A 13,273-nucleotide genomic window follows, 5' to 3' on the forward strand; every position below is an offset into this window, starting at 1 on the left:
CCTGCCGATGCAGCAGACACGGGTTCGATCCCTGGCTCAGGAAGATCCCCTGGAGGAGGAAATGGCAACCACTCCAGGGTTCTAGTCTGAAGAATCCGATGGATGGAGGAGCCTGGAGGGCTACCATCTATGAGGTCACAAAGGGTCGGACACGACTGAGCGACGAAACAACAGCAGCAGCGCAGAGGGCGCTCAGGGCCAGGAAGCAGCACAGGGCCGACGCGCACGGCTGGGCGTCCCGACACGGGCGAAGGCGGCTGCTGGGGGCGGCTTGGCAAGTATTGCTGGTGGATCTTACTGCCGGAAGTGTCTTGTCCATCCACTGGGCACCCGGCATGTCATACAACGGGGCACAGGCGGCTGCAGGGTGGCGACTGACATGGGGAAGCCAGCGCACGGGGGATGGCCGTTTCTCTGGATGGCCGGCGCCCAGCTCATCTCTGGGGAAGCGGTGACGTTAGGACATCAGCATTTTGCCACCGTCCTAGTGGTAACGGACCTGCCATGACAGCCATCAACGCAAACTTCCAAAGAAGGACAGCTGGGTTTTCACACCTCCTGTGTGCGCTAAGTCACTTCAGTTGTGTCCGCCTCTCTGCAACCCTGTGGACTGTAGCCCGCCAGGCTCCTCTATCCATGGGATTCTCCAGGCAAGAATACCGGAATGGGTTGCTATGCCCTCCTCCAGGGGATCTTCCTGATCCAGGGATCAAACCCAGGTCTCCCGCACTGCAGGCAGGTTTGTTACCACCGGTGCGACCTGGGAAGCCCCTTCACGCCTCCTGGAGGAGAGTTACTGGATCTGCATCCCGTCAGACCTCAGGCTCCACCTGCCAATCTACAGGAAGTACTGATAGAAGGGACAGAAGCAGTCTCCATGGCGTCTTTAGGGCCCACTGGGGCGGAATGTGGAGTGTCTTCCCGGGGGCAGGTTGGAAGGAAGTCCTTGAGAGCTCAGGGAGAGGGGACAGGGTGGGGGACGGTGGAAGGATCGTGAGCTCTGGGGCGCCCCCGCCTGGGGAGGAAATGAGCCAGGGAATACCGGAAGACAGCACCCTGGCCGCCTGGAGCCTGAGGACCTGGAACCTCCCCTGCATGGGGCGGGGACTTGCAGCCACCTGGCAGCCTCTGCACCCCCGCCCACTGGATTTCCGAGCTGCCCGGGGGCACCCCAGCTGAGTTGGGGCTCAAAGTTCGATTTAATTTGACTTAGACAAACCCAGGTGACGCTTGTCGCACCGGCGGGGTGGTGACGGGAGATCACCCACACTCCGCTTTTCTGCTTTGCACCTCGTGTGGCTGCCAGGCGGACGACGGCTCACACACACGGTGCTTCCAGAGATGTGCTGAACAAAGAAATGCATGTTTAAATGGTTTACACGGACAAGATAGACTCCATAGCACTTTCATGCGCATTCTCTTATATCGGAAACGCAGTGGGAGGTTGGTGTGTGAATGTGGGTGGATTTAAGATAAAAACTGACCCAAGTCCAGTCTGCTGAGAAGACTGAGCTATGAAGTCTCCTTGTTGCCTCATCAGAAACCTCCAAGCCCTCGAGCCTTGTTCTTACAAGTGCTGAGCATGGGATTAATTATTCAAAGACCAGTGGTGAAGATCAGTTTAAACTCTGCACTAGGAGCCCTGAGATAGCAAGGTCATTTCTGAGCATCCATTGGAACTTCTTGGGGCCAGGAGCCCATCCTGGGGTGGACAGCAGTGTGGTGAGCACACAGCCTCGCCCCTATAATGCTGGGCTCTGCTGTCCTTTTTCTCAAGGGCAGGCTCTTGCTGCAGCTCGGTGAACACCAGCTCATCAGGAAAGGGCCAGGGAGCAGAGGCTGGGCCTGAGGCCATGGACTCAGCTTCTTGCCCAAAGCACAGCCTACCTGCTGCTCCAGAGGGACAGGCTGGGGCCACAGAGGCTTGGAGCCCAGCCCCAGCCTGCAGGAAGCCTGGATGGGGCCCCAGAGTCCTCAGCCTGTCATGGGAACCAGCTGTGCCTTGTCTGCTGATCCAAGGCAGAGGCTGAAATTCCACACTCTTTGGGGGCACTGTCTTGCGTTCCCCAGGCAGGAGGTGGGGGCTGGGGAAGAATATTGGAATCATGTGGGCTTGGTTGGGTTTTGCCTCTAACTCCCTCAGCCTTTAGAGTCAAGGATGGAGCTTGGGGGCAGAGCATGAGGACAATTTTATACGATGCTGTCTTTGTACGAATGAAACAACTGAGGTCCCCAGGCTGACACAGGGGGTGGAGCAGTGTCTGGACGGTGGGCCTGCGGCTGCCCTGGAAGTAGCAGCGCAAATGCTGCCCAGGCAGAAGGGACAGGGGATCAGGCAGAGCCAGGCAGGAGAAGCCCAGGTGGGCCCTGGGTAGAGAGGCCCGCCCAAGGTCGCAGAGCAGAAGTCAAGGACCCAGGGCAGGGCGGGGGGGCGGTGTGCAGGGCTCCAGAGACCGTGTCTGCCAGGAGGGAGCGGCTGCAGCCAGGCCACAGCTCACCACCCGTGACCCCGGGGGAGTGGGGGGCGGCCAGAGGCAGCCCCCAGGCTGAGCGCACGCCCCAGGTCCTGGCCTGTCTATACCGAACACAGGCGCACTCAGAAGCACCCGCTTGTTCACCCACGTCTGTGCCCACGCTCCACCTGGTGCTTGGGTTCCAGGTGTCACGCTGTCACTTCCCTGGTGGCTCAGTCAGTAAAGAGTCTGCCCATAGGGCAGGAAACCGCCTGCAATGAAGGAGACAGGAGATGCAGGTTCAATCCCTGGGCCTGGAAGATCCCCTGGAGCATGAAACGGCAACCCACTCCAGTCTTCTTGCCTGGACAACCCAATGGGCTGAGGAGTCTGGCGGGCTGCAGTCCCTGGGGTCGCAGAGTCAGACACGACTGAGCCCACATGTATGCGCCTGTTAGCGGTATCTCTGGAGAACCCCAGCACACCGCTTTCATTTAGGAAGGAAACAGTTACTCAAACATGAAGGAGGGGGCTCCCTGACACGTGGTCCTCAGGACCCGACTGAGAAGCTGGTGTGGACTTGCCCCATTGTCCCCCCTCAACTCCGCGTGGTACTGATAACAGACCATTTCTCTGAAGGTCATCTCCGGGGCCTGTGAGGGGTACCACGTGCGGGGCGCTAGTGAGTTCCAGGTGAGAAGGAACAAAAGTCAGAACTTCCCCCACCCCTGACTGGTAAACCCGAGTGATTTTATTCCATAATGACTCAGACTTTGTTGTATTAGTCTCCCCCTCCCATATTTTGAGTATGAAAAAGTAAAAACTCATATACCTTTTTAAAATAAGTGCTTGAGGAAACAAAAAGTCAGAAAGTGTGTTGGGGAAGGGCCCGTCATTTATGGTTTCTGAGCTGAGTTTATATACACTTTAATGTTTCACGAAAATCCTTTGATTCTGGAGGGGCTGCAAGGGTCCCCGTTCTGAGATTAATTTATAGACAGAAAAGAAAGTTTCACCCAGCCTGCAGGAGGGGAGACAAGGACCCAGAACCCGTGCTGAAGAGCCGCGGAAGTTGCATGTCCGGGGAGAGCGGCCTGCCAGAGCAGCGCAGCGGCCAGGCCGAGAGGCCCGTCCGAAAGAGCAGCCAGCGGCGTGCGCTCAGCAGCGGGTTTCTGCTTTTCCCATGTGCACAAAGGCAAGCCCGGCACGGCGACAGAGGAGTACTTTAGGGCAAGAAGGCTTGTCCAAGGAGCTCAGCACGCCGGCGAAGGCTAGAGTCCACGCGTCTAAGCGCCGTCAGCTTGGAAATACGACCGACCGTCTGCAAGCGCGCTGACCCAGCCCTCTGTGGCGGGCAGCACCCAGTTTCCGGGTAAACCGTGAACAGTAACGGAGGTTACAAGTCGCGGCCGGCCGACGGCGTGGAAGGGGCTTTACAGCTGTGTCGGCGCGCCCGCGAGGGTGAGCGGTCCACACGCGGGGCCGCCGCAGAAGGCTGGACCCTTAAGAGCTGGGGTGCGGGTGGGAAACAGCTTAGGCCAGGTCCCTCGGAGCAGAAGGGGGTTTCCCAGGACCCCCTAGGAGGGTGCCAGGACTGGAACCGCGGCCCGCTTCTCTGGCTCCCCTCTCGTACCCCTGACACAATAGGCGGTCCAGCCTCCCTGCGACGGGCTGGGCGGTGCCCCTGCCCCAATCGGGGCTCCTTGCTGCCCTGCCCCCGGCCCCGCATCCGGCTCCTCGCCCCCCATCCCTGCCCGCTCCCCCCACCATCCCCCTGCCCGATCCTCGCCCCTCTTCCTGCTCCTGGCCCCACACTCTTGTGTTCAGGCCTTTGCCTCCGGGACTCAGAAGATGGCTACATTTGGAGACCATGCCTTTAACCAGCTGATTTAAGTTAAAATGAGCCATTAGGATGGGCTCTCGTCCAGTCTGATGGGTGTCCTCCTAAGAGGGGCTTGGACACCAGGGGACACCCAGGCGTGCAGGAAAAACACCACGTGAGGCTACGTGGAGAAGATGGCCATCGACAAGCCGTGGGAAACAGCCGCGAAAGAAATCAAGTCTGCTGGCACCTAGACCTCTGGCTTCTGGCCTCCAGAACTGTGAGAAAACCAATGTCTGCCGCTGAAGCCACCCAGCCCATGGCCGCCCAGCAAACAGATGCGTGGCCCTGCCCAAGGCCACCCAGGCTGCACGCGCAGCTTTCTGTAGTTCTTCCTGGAGCCCACATGCTGCCCATGGTGGCTTTTTGCACCAAGAACTGAACGCTGTCTTAAAGAGAGCACAAGAGAACAGCTGGAGTGACTGAAACACACGGTAGAGAGCCCATTTTGTCCGGCTGCTCGAAACCTCAAATCCAGAAGCTGGCCACACCGAGAAGACACGTGGCAATCCGAGGTTCCATCCCGCAGGCACCTTTCCTGCGTCCATCTGTGGACCACATGGAGGGGGCCTGCGCCTCCCCACTCCGGATTCCACCTGGGAAAGGGGCATCGCGCCGCCGCATCCTCTCCAGCTTCTGTCTGCCAACCCACGCCCATTCCCAGCCCGTTCCCAGCAGGCAGACACTGCCGTGTATGAGCGTTAAATCGGCCCTCCGGCCTTGACAGCGTCCTTGGGAGGACTATCGTGAGTCCAGCTTCTTTAGACTCCAGTGTCAGCAATCCAGCTCCAAACCCCAGGTGGCCTCTTGAAACTCGCCTTCTGCTTTGCTGGGACAGACGTCTGTCTACACGATTAGACCAGAAATGTCACCCCTGTGAGCGAGGACAGTATCCCTGGGCCTGATATAGTGCTTGGCAATATTAACTCGGACCAGCCCCATCCCGAAATTCCCATCACCAGAGTCGCTTCTCTGGGTTAAGGCATCAAAGGCCCCCGTTAAACACGTTGCTGAGGGGCCGTACACACCAAGACATCACCAGCTGTTAATGTCTCTTTGTGACCTCATCCGAGTGGTCCAGACTCCCTTAACCCCTCTGGGAGCGTTTGGGGCGGCTGAGTTCTGGTGGGAGAAGAGGAAAGAGCCCCCAGGCTGTGGGGTGCCAGGAGCTGGAGAGAGCAGACAGGTGTGTCCTAGTGGAATGCAGGTGACCACCAGGGATAAAGGACTTTGCAAGGACTCGGCTGGACAGCTCTGAACCAGCCAGACCTCCGGATTGGTCACCTCTTGACCCACAGCCCGGATCATGAGGGAGGGCCAGGCCAGGCGGCAGGCTCATCAGACCAGCTGGGCCTCTGGAAAGAACCTGGCATCCCAGCACTGGCCTTGGTCTTGGCCGAGACGTAAGGTGGGGTGGGTGAAGATCCAGCGGTACCCACCTCTCTCCTGGGAGCAGAGGCCCGAGTGATTGGCTACACCACCCCCTCCAGACCAGTCAGCCCTCTCTCCCGCCCTCTCTCCCGCTCCTGACACTCGTGACCTGCGCAGGAGCTAGTGGGGGGTGTGGGGAGGGGACGGGTCGGGCGACAGCAGCTGGGTGTGGGGGTGCCGGGGCTCACGGGCCAACGAGGGCAGGGAAGGCTGTCCGGGCCGCGGTCCAGGGGAGGCCGCGGCTCAGCACGGGGAGGTGGACATCTGGTCGTAGTCCGGGCACTTGAGCAGTGCCGGGTAGCTGCTGTTCATCTGCAGGGAGGCGTCGCTGGAGAGGTCGGAGGGACTGCGGCCCCGGGCCCAGGCGTCCGGGTGCAGGAACTGGCCCGAGTAATCCGAGCAGTTGCTCAGACGCGGGCGGTAGAAGCCAGGGTGAGGCCGGTACAGGTCCTCGGCGGTATATCTCTTCATGAACAGGTACACGGACATCACCCCGGCGCTCTGTGGGAGGAGGCGGAGGGCGCTGGTGCTGGGGGCCTGGGCAGCGGCCAGAGGGGAGGGAAGGGGAGGAGAGGGAGGGGGAAGGGGCGGGGCAGAGGGGGTGGGGCGGAGTGGGGGATGGGCGCAGGGTGGGGAGGGCATGGGGGAGGGGAGGAGGGGATGGGGATGGGGCGGGGGGGGGGGCAGGATGAAGGGCGGAGCCCGGCGGGTCTCCTCCTCCTCCCCCTACCAGCAGCCCCACCCCCATCCAGCCCCCGGGAAGGCTTTACCTCAGTTAACAGGAAGGAGATGGCTGCGAAGGCGAAGGACCAGCCGTACTTGTAGCTGAAGTAGGTCTCCGCGTCCCTGGTCCTGTTGAGCATCTCGTCGTTGATGCTGGAGATGTAGAGCACCAGGCCCACCACGAGGGAGAGGCCTGCGGGGGCGGGGGCTCAGGCAGGAGGCCCGGAGCTGCCCGGGGCACCCGCCTCCCCTCCGGGCTCCGGGAAAAGGCGGCGCCTGGGTGACCATGAGCTCACTCTGGAGTTCAAGGGGAGCAGGAGTCCACCCCCCAAGACCCTGCCTGGACCGTCACCCTCCAGACGGAGGCCGGCGTGCAGGTGGGGCTCCTGCTCTGCCAGGGCCTCCCAGGAGCCCACCCCGCCCCTCCTCTGAGTCATTGGCCGGGACAATGACTAGTGTCCTGAATCCCCCCAGGTCACCCTACGGTGACCTCAGGTGGTTTCTGCTGTACTCAGGGGTAACCTGTGCTCCCCGCCAGAGGTGGCAGGGCCTCCAGTCCCCAGATGGGTGGTCTCTGCAGCACACCCGCCCCTGGGTGTGGCCCGTGGGTGTGTCCTGAAGCGCTGGAGAGGCAGGGGTGGTGAAGACTGGCCAGCGGGATGTCAGAGGCTGGGGGTGGGGGCCGGGGCCCAACCCCTCCCCTCATGGAGCAAAGGACAGACTCAGCATCAGCCTGGTCAGTCCGTGACTGTAATCAGATCAGGACACAATTGATTACTCTGTTTTCAGCTGTTTGGGTTTCATTCCATTCACATGGTTAAGCTGGGCACCTTGAAGGTTAAAGGAATACAAGTGTGATTCAGGTCTTCCTCAGCACTTCACTCACACTGGATCAGGCCCAAGTGAACCCTAAGACGTAAGGTGGGGTGAGTAAGCAGCGTCTACTGCTGGCCTTAAGCACTTCACGTGGCCCGGGTCAGCCTGAGATCTCTGGCCCGCTGCTGCCCCTGAAACCTCAGGTGCCTTGAGGCTGCTGTAGGGCCTTGAGTCTTGTGAAGTTCATAGAGAAGTAGAAGGTACCTGAGTCTGTGAGGTCCAGCCCTTCTCAGGCAGGGTCCCTGTTCCCTGCCCGCTTGTCCACATCACCTGTTACGCTGCCTGTCTGTTGGTGGGGGGATCCAGCCCCAGGTCACGGCCTGATGATGCCGGGAATGGACGAGCTAGCACATGAATGACTGACGGACTGAATGATGGCTAGCGGACAGGTCCAAGCTGAGGGGGCCCGGGTAGCCCAGGGGAGGGGCGGGGTCTCTGGAGGACAGCTGAAGGCTGGGAGGTGAAGAGGCCATTATCCCAAAGGCAGACTGTGTTTCTTTCACGTAAGAACACAGGACACAGCCCTCCAAGAATAGGAACACTCGCGACCACTGCAGCTAAGAATCGGTGGTGGAAGTGAAAGTCGCTCAGTCGTGTCCCCACTCTTTGCAACCCCGTGGACTGCACAGTCCATGGAATTCTCCAGGCCAGAAGACTGGAGTGGGTAGCCTTTCGCTTCTCAGAGGGGTCTTCCCCACCCAGGGATCAAACCCAGGTCTCCCACATTGAAGGTGGATTCTTTACCAGCTGAGCCACAACGGAAGCCCAAGAAGACTGGAGTGGGTAGCCTATCCCTTCTCCAGGAAGGGATGTCCTTTCTCTTCTATCCATTCCCAACTCAGGAATTGAACTGGGGTCGTCTGCACTGCAGATGGATTCTTTACCAACTGAGCTATCAGGGAAGCCCAAGAAATATAGTGCTAAGTAGTGTCCGACTCTTGCAACTCCATGAACTGTAGCCTGCCAGGCTCCTCTGCCCATGGGATTCTCCAGGCAAGAGTACTGGAGTGGGTTGCCATTTCCTCCTCCAGAAGAAGCTGCGGTGATGGTGTGGAATGAGGACCCTGGGTTCTCCTCCCAGCTGTGTCCCGGAAGCTGCCAGGTCACCCTCCTCCACGGGGGAGGGTCCGGTCTGGGGTCCTCAGACTCTCTTCCAGCTCAGACTCAATTCTGCCTGGGCCACTGATGCGCGGGTCCCTCGCGGCTGACCCACCTGTGGGACCAGGGCTTCCCGGGGCAGAGCGGTCACGACCAAGTGTCAGGAGTCCAGCGTGCCCGAGCGGAAACAGCACCACTCACCCGAGAGGATAAAGAAGATGCCTGAGACAAAGGCCAGGATGGTCCTGTGGGGACGGACGTGTCCGATGTTGCTCAGGATGAAGCCGATGAACATGAAGAAGAGGCTGACCAGGGGGAACGGGGTGGCCGAGCGAATCATTTCTGACCGAGGGGACGGAAGGGTGCTGTCAGCCTCCAGGGGCTCATTCTGCGATCACCCCGCCCCCCAATCTGAGCAGCCTGCCCGCGTCCGCCAGCTGGTCCCCAAGCCCCCGCCCTGCGCGAGTGGCCGGCCTCCACCTCCTCCTTGGTGGGCTCTCTCCCTCGGCCCTTCACCTGTGGGGTCTGTGCTAACCCGGGGATTAGCTTCAGAACTGCACCGCAGCTTCATCTGGGGTCCAAGCCGGCTCTGGTGAGGCCAAGGCCATGGCGTCAGTCTTGCTGGGGGGTGGGGGTGGGGAGAGCTTGGTTCAGTCCCCTGGGGCTAATGGCGTGAATGTCTGTGCCCCACAAAGTGAAAGTCGCTCAATTGTGTCTGACTCTTTTCGATCACATGGATTACACAGTCCATGGAATTCTCCAGGCCAGAATACTGGAATGGGTAGCCTTTGCCTTCTCCAGAAAATCTTCCCAACCCCAGCATCAAACCCAGGTCTCCTGCATTGCAGGCGGATTCTTTACCAACTGAGCTATGAGGGAAAGAAAATGAAGTCCCTCAGTCGTGTCCGACTGTGACTCCTTGGACTGTAGCCTGCCAGGTTCCTCCATCTATGGGATTTCCCAGCAAGAATATTGGAGTGGGTTGCCTTTTCCTTCTCCAGGGGATCTTTCCTGACCCAGGGGTCAAACCTGGGTCTCCTGCACTGCAGGCAGATTCTTTACCAGCTGAACCACCAGGGAAGCCCCACAAAACTCGCATGTTACACCTAACACTCAAGGGATGGTATCTGGGGCTGGCCTCGGGAGGACTCACGTCATTGGGGTGGGGCCCTCATGAAGGGGGTCAGTGCCCGTAAGAGAGAGACAGGCGAGCCCCTCGGCCGAGCCACCACGAGAAGACTCAGCAGGACGGCCTGGGCTACGCACTGGGGAGAGGGCCCTCACCAGGAGCTGACCAGGCCAGCACCTTGATCCTTTTAAAAATCATCTTTTAACTTTAACTTTTTGGCTGCACCATGCAACATGTGGGGTCTTAGTTCCGCAATCAGGGGTCACACCTGTGCCCTCTGCATTGGAAGCATGGAGTCTTAACCATTGGACCTCCACGAGAGTCCCTGGCGCCTTGGTCTTGGCCTTCTAATCCCCAGAGCTGAGAGGATCGCATTTTTGCTGTTTCTAAGCTGCCTGGTCTGTGCTTTGCTGGAGCCGCCCACGCAGAGGAGGATGCTGGGTGTGGACGCCCTCTCCCTTGGTCGGGTCACAGCAGCGGGCACTGCCAGCAACCTGACCCCCCGACAAACACTCTGCAGCGCAAGCTCGGCAACTCTGGTTGGCACGGCCAGCTGAGTCCCGGGGCGTTGGCTCTCGAGAAACAAGCCGCCTCTTCCCCCTGCCCCACTCTGCCCCGTGCAGCCCGTGGCCCGGGGTGGAAGGTCAGAGACACCTACTTAGTACGCTGACCGTGGACTCCGAGGTCAGCTGGGCGCTCGCGGGCATCACGTACTCGATAGTGAAGCAACGCCCCTGCTCCTCACCTGCAGGACAAGAGCCGCTTTTGCTCGGGGACTTCGGCGAGCTTGTCTGGAGGCTCTAGCAGGCGAGCGTAGCTACTCGTGCACCCTTGACCAAAGACCAGTCCTCCCCATTGGTCGTTCTCCTCAGCCGAGCGCACAGCTCCCGGAGGGGTGCGCAGGGAGCGTAGGGTGGGGGAGGGGGAAGGGGACGCCCACCTGACCAGCCCGGTCACCTGAACCAGCCCTGGGGATCAGTGGGATGAAGGTGTCCCTGCCAGATGCTCCTCACGTCCTCTGGGTCCTTCTGAGCTCGGGTTTGCAGCTGGCACGTTCAAGTGGCATGGGCAAGAGCTTCTAGAATCTTTGACCCCCTGTGTATTTGCACCTGAGCTGGATCTAAGCCCTTGGGGGCCTGTCCCTGGCTGGTGGCCCACGGTGGACAGAGGTGGACACCCATCCTGACATCACATTTTCCCCAGAGAAGCACCAAAGCTGCATGAAAAGCGATTGGCACTGCAGCTTGAGGCTGCGTCAGATGTCTGGTGGCTTGGGGGCAGGAGGCGCCGAGGGTGGCCCGTGGCTGGCTCAGGCGCCCCAGCGGGGGAGCTGAGGAGCACAACCCCTTTGTCACCACCTTGGTGGCCAGATCCGGGTGGCCTAACGCTGCTTCAGATTTAAGCAGAGATGGAGGCTGCACAGTGCAGGAGGTGGGAGGTGGGGCCGGTGTTGGATATCATTCACGAGGCAGACTCGGCCAGGCCTCCAGGTGTCATCCCTGCTGAGCACGAGTTGGTGTCCCCCAGCAGAGCCCTGCCATGAGGCTGGGAGGACCGAGTGTGCCCTGCGCCCATGGGCACCTGGGTTACAGAGCCTCCAGGAAAGGCTGCGTGGACCCGCTGTGGTGTTTCCAGGCAGCCTTGAACAAAAGATGCTCTTGTGAAGCCTGGCTCCTAGTCATGATGAAGGGATAAGAACAGAGTGCTTGGAGTAGCAGCTCTGGGTGGGGGCAGAGAAACCCCAGCAAGCGGGCAGGAGGCCCAGATAGGCCGGATGGAAACCTGCTCCCTCTAGCAGAGTTGGAGAGACTGCACCTGGGTTTTGTCCCTGCCATTCCATGGACAGACAGAGAATGTGCTAGGAGTTCCCCGGGGCCATGTGCATTCTCAGGTGGGAAGACCCGGGTCTCGGAGGGGAGAGGACCTGCCTGATGGACACTGATGGGCATGGCTAGCCGCCAAGGGGAGCGCGTCCGCGGGAACGCCTCCTTCCCACAGGGACGCTGCTTCCCGGGGGGTGGGGGGTGGGGGGACTGCTCCTTTCTGGAGCAGCGCTGGCTGTGGTCAGGGCACGCTTACCTGCCAGGAAGCAGACCCGCCACAGGCCCGAGTGCAGCGACATCCTGGTCTCGGTACTCTGGTTCTGGGCCAGGACCACGCCCTCCTCCAGGTACAGCCAGTAGTCCGTGCTGACGGCGATGCCCAGCAGGCCCAGGCCACACACGGCGAAGACGCTGCTCAGCAGGGTCAGGGCCTTCCTCCCACAGGCGCCCATCCTCCCGGTCAGCCCAGTGGGCATGGGCTCTGGGGGCAGGAGAGCGAGACAGTGGCGAGAGCAGGCGCGACCTGGGAAGGAAGCAGAGCCCCCGTGGGGCAGAGGGTGAACCAGGGCCGGCAGGCCACCCGTTCAGAGAGGCCACCTTCTCTCCCAGGGGGAATGTGGAGCCTGCCTGCCTGACCTCTGTGAGGGGCCCGTGTCCTCTCTCGAGCCCCTGGCTGATGCTGCCGCTCACCCACCCATCCGTTCACACGACCCAGCATGCCGGACACGAGAGGCGGGGATGAGCAGGACCTGCCCTTGTCCTTGACAGGCTCCCACCTAGAAGACAGTGCTCCCAACCTCAAAGCAAGGAGCCTGCAGCTTGGCGAGTTCTGCCCGAGGGGTGGGGCGGGGTGGGGAGGAGGCCTGAACTCCACCGGGAGGGTCAGAATCGAAAGCAACATCAGATGTGGGGGATCCCTTCCTCTGCGGGGCCTGGGCTTGCTATAGGAGGGGAAGGGAAGAGGAGGAAACGGGTGCCCTTCACCAGAATGAAGGGCAGGAGCCCCGCTCCATCAGCTGACCTGGGGTGGGGGAAAGGGGGGGGTTGACCAGTACAATGGGCCCATGCTGGCCTCCTGGAGGCCTGCGGACACCTGGAGGCAAAGAGGCGTAGCCCCGGGCAGGACAGCACAGGCCTTAATCCCAGCCAGACCCGCCTGCACCAGCTTCCAGAGGAGAAGCCGAAACACACACCAGACCACTCTCCACGCAGCGGGTGGGAGGTGGAGGGGCCGGCCAGCCTGTGAGGCCCCCTCTGTGTGTGGACCCCGTGCTCACTGCCCAGAAGCAAACCAACCAGTCTCTGTCGACTGCAAGCTAGAGAAACACGAAATGATGGCGGAACAGCCAGGATGGGAGGGTGGGCCGTGTTCTGTCCAGTGGAGCCTCGGGTCCGAGGCGGAGGTGTGGGGTGCAGACAGGGCCCCTTGGGGAATGGCTGCCCTGACCAGCCAGATGTCCCCGCGTGGGTTACAGTCCCGAGGACTCTGACAGCCATTTATGAAGTATTTTCGCTTACATTTGAGGCTCACAAAATCGCATTATCTGCCACAGGGACCGGAATTAGAACCCCGAGGATGGTGAGCGCAGTAAGCGAAGGAGAGAGCAACAGGTGGGAATATCAGCCCCATGAGCTGCAGAGAGCCTTGAAGGAGCCGTGGGAGCCCTGGCGCCATGCTCAGCCAGGTCCTGAGCAGCCGCGGGCTGCAGGGAGATTAGGCTTCCTGAGGCCCGGCCCCCTCCCGCGACAGGGAGGAAAGGACAGCAACACAAGCTGAAGTATGCTGAATGTTCATCACTGCTCGGTGGTCTGCCAAGCACTTAATTTTAATCTTCACAACCAGATCACCACCCCCATT

General features: G+C 60.6%; 1 protein-coding gene across 1 annotated transcript in view; it reads right to left on the reverse strand.

The window, feature by feature from the left end:
- Positions 1 to 4,235: 4,235 nt before the first annotated feature.
- Positions 4,236 to 13,273, reverse strand: part of CACNG5 (calcium voltage-gated channel auxiliary subunit gamma 5) — a 28,626-nt gene continuing 19,588 nt past the window's right edge. The window contains exons 2-6 of the mRNA XM_055574945.1: positions 11,672 to 11,938; positions 10,251 to 10,337; positions 8,665 to 8,805; positions 6,537 to 6,682; positions 4,236 to 6,267 (exon numbers count right to left, since the gene is read on the reverse strand). Coding sequence (XP_055430920.1) covers positions 6,010 to 6,267; positions 6,537 to 6,682; positions 8,665 to 8,805; positions 10,251 to 10,337; positions 11,672 to 11,891 — 852 coding nt within the window. The 5' untranslated portion in view covers positions 11,892 to 11,938 and the 3' untranslated portion in view covers positions 4,236 to 6,009. The remainder of the gene's footprint in view (positions 6,268 to 6,536; positions 6,683 to 8,664; positions 8,806 to 10,250; positions 10,338 to 11,671; positions 11,939 to 13,273) is intronic.

This window comes from Bubalus kerabau, chromosome 4 (assembly GCF_029407905.1).
Source record: "Bubalus kerabau isolate K-KA32 ecotype Philippines breed swamp buffalo chromosome 4, PCC_UOA_SB_1v2, whole genome shotgun sequence".
Classification (NCBI taxonomy): domain Eukaryota; kingdom Metazoa; phylum Chordata; class Mammalia; order Artiodactyla; family Bovidae; genus Bubalus; species Bubalus kerabau.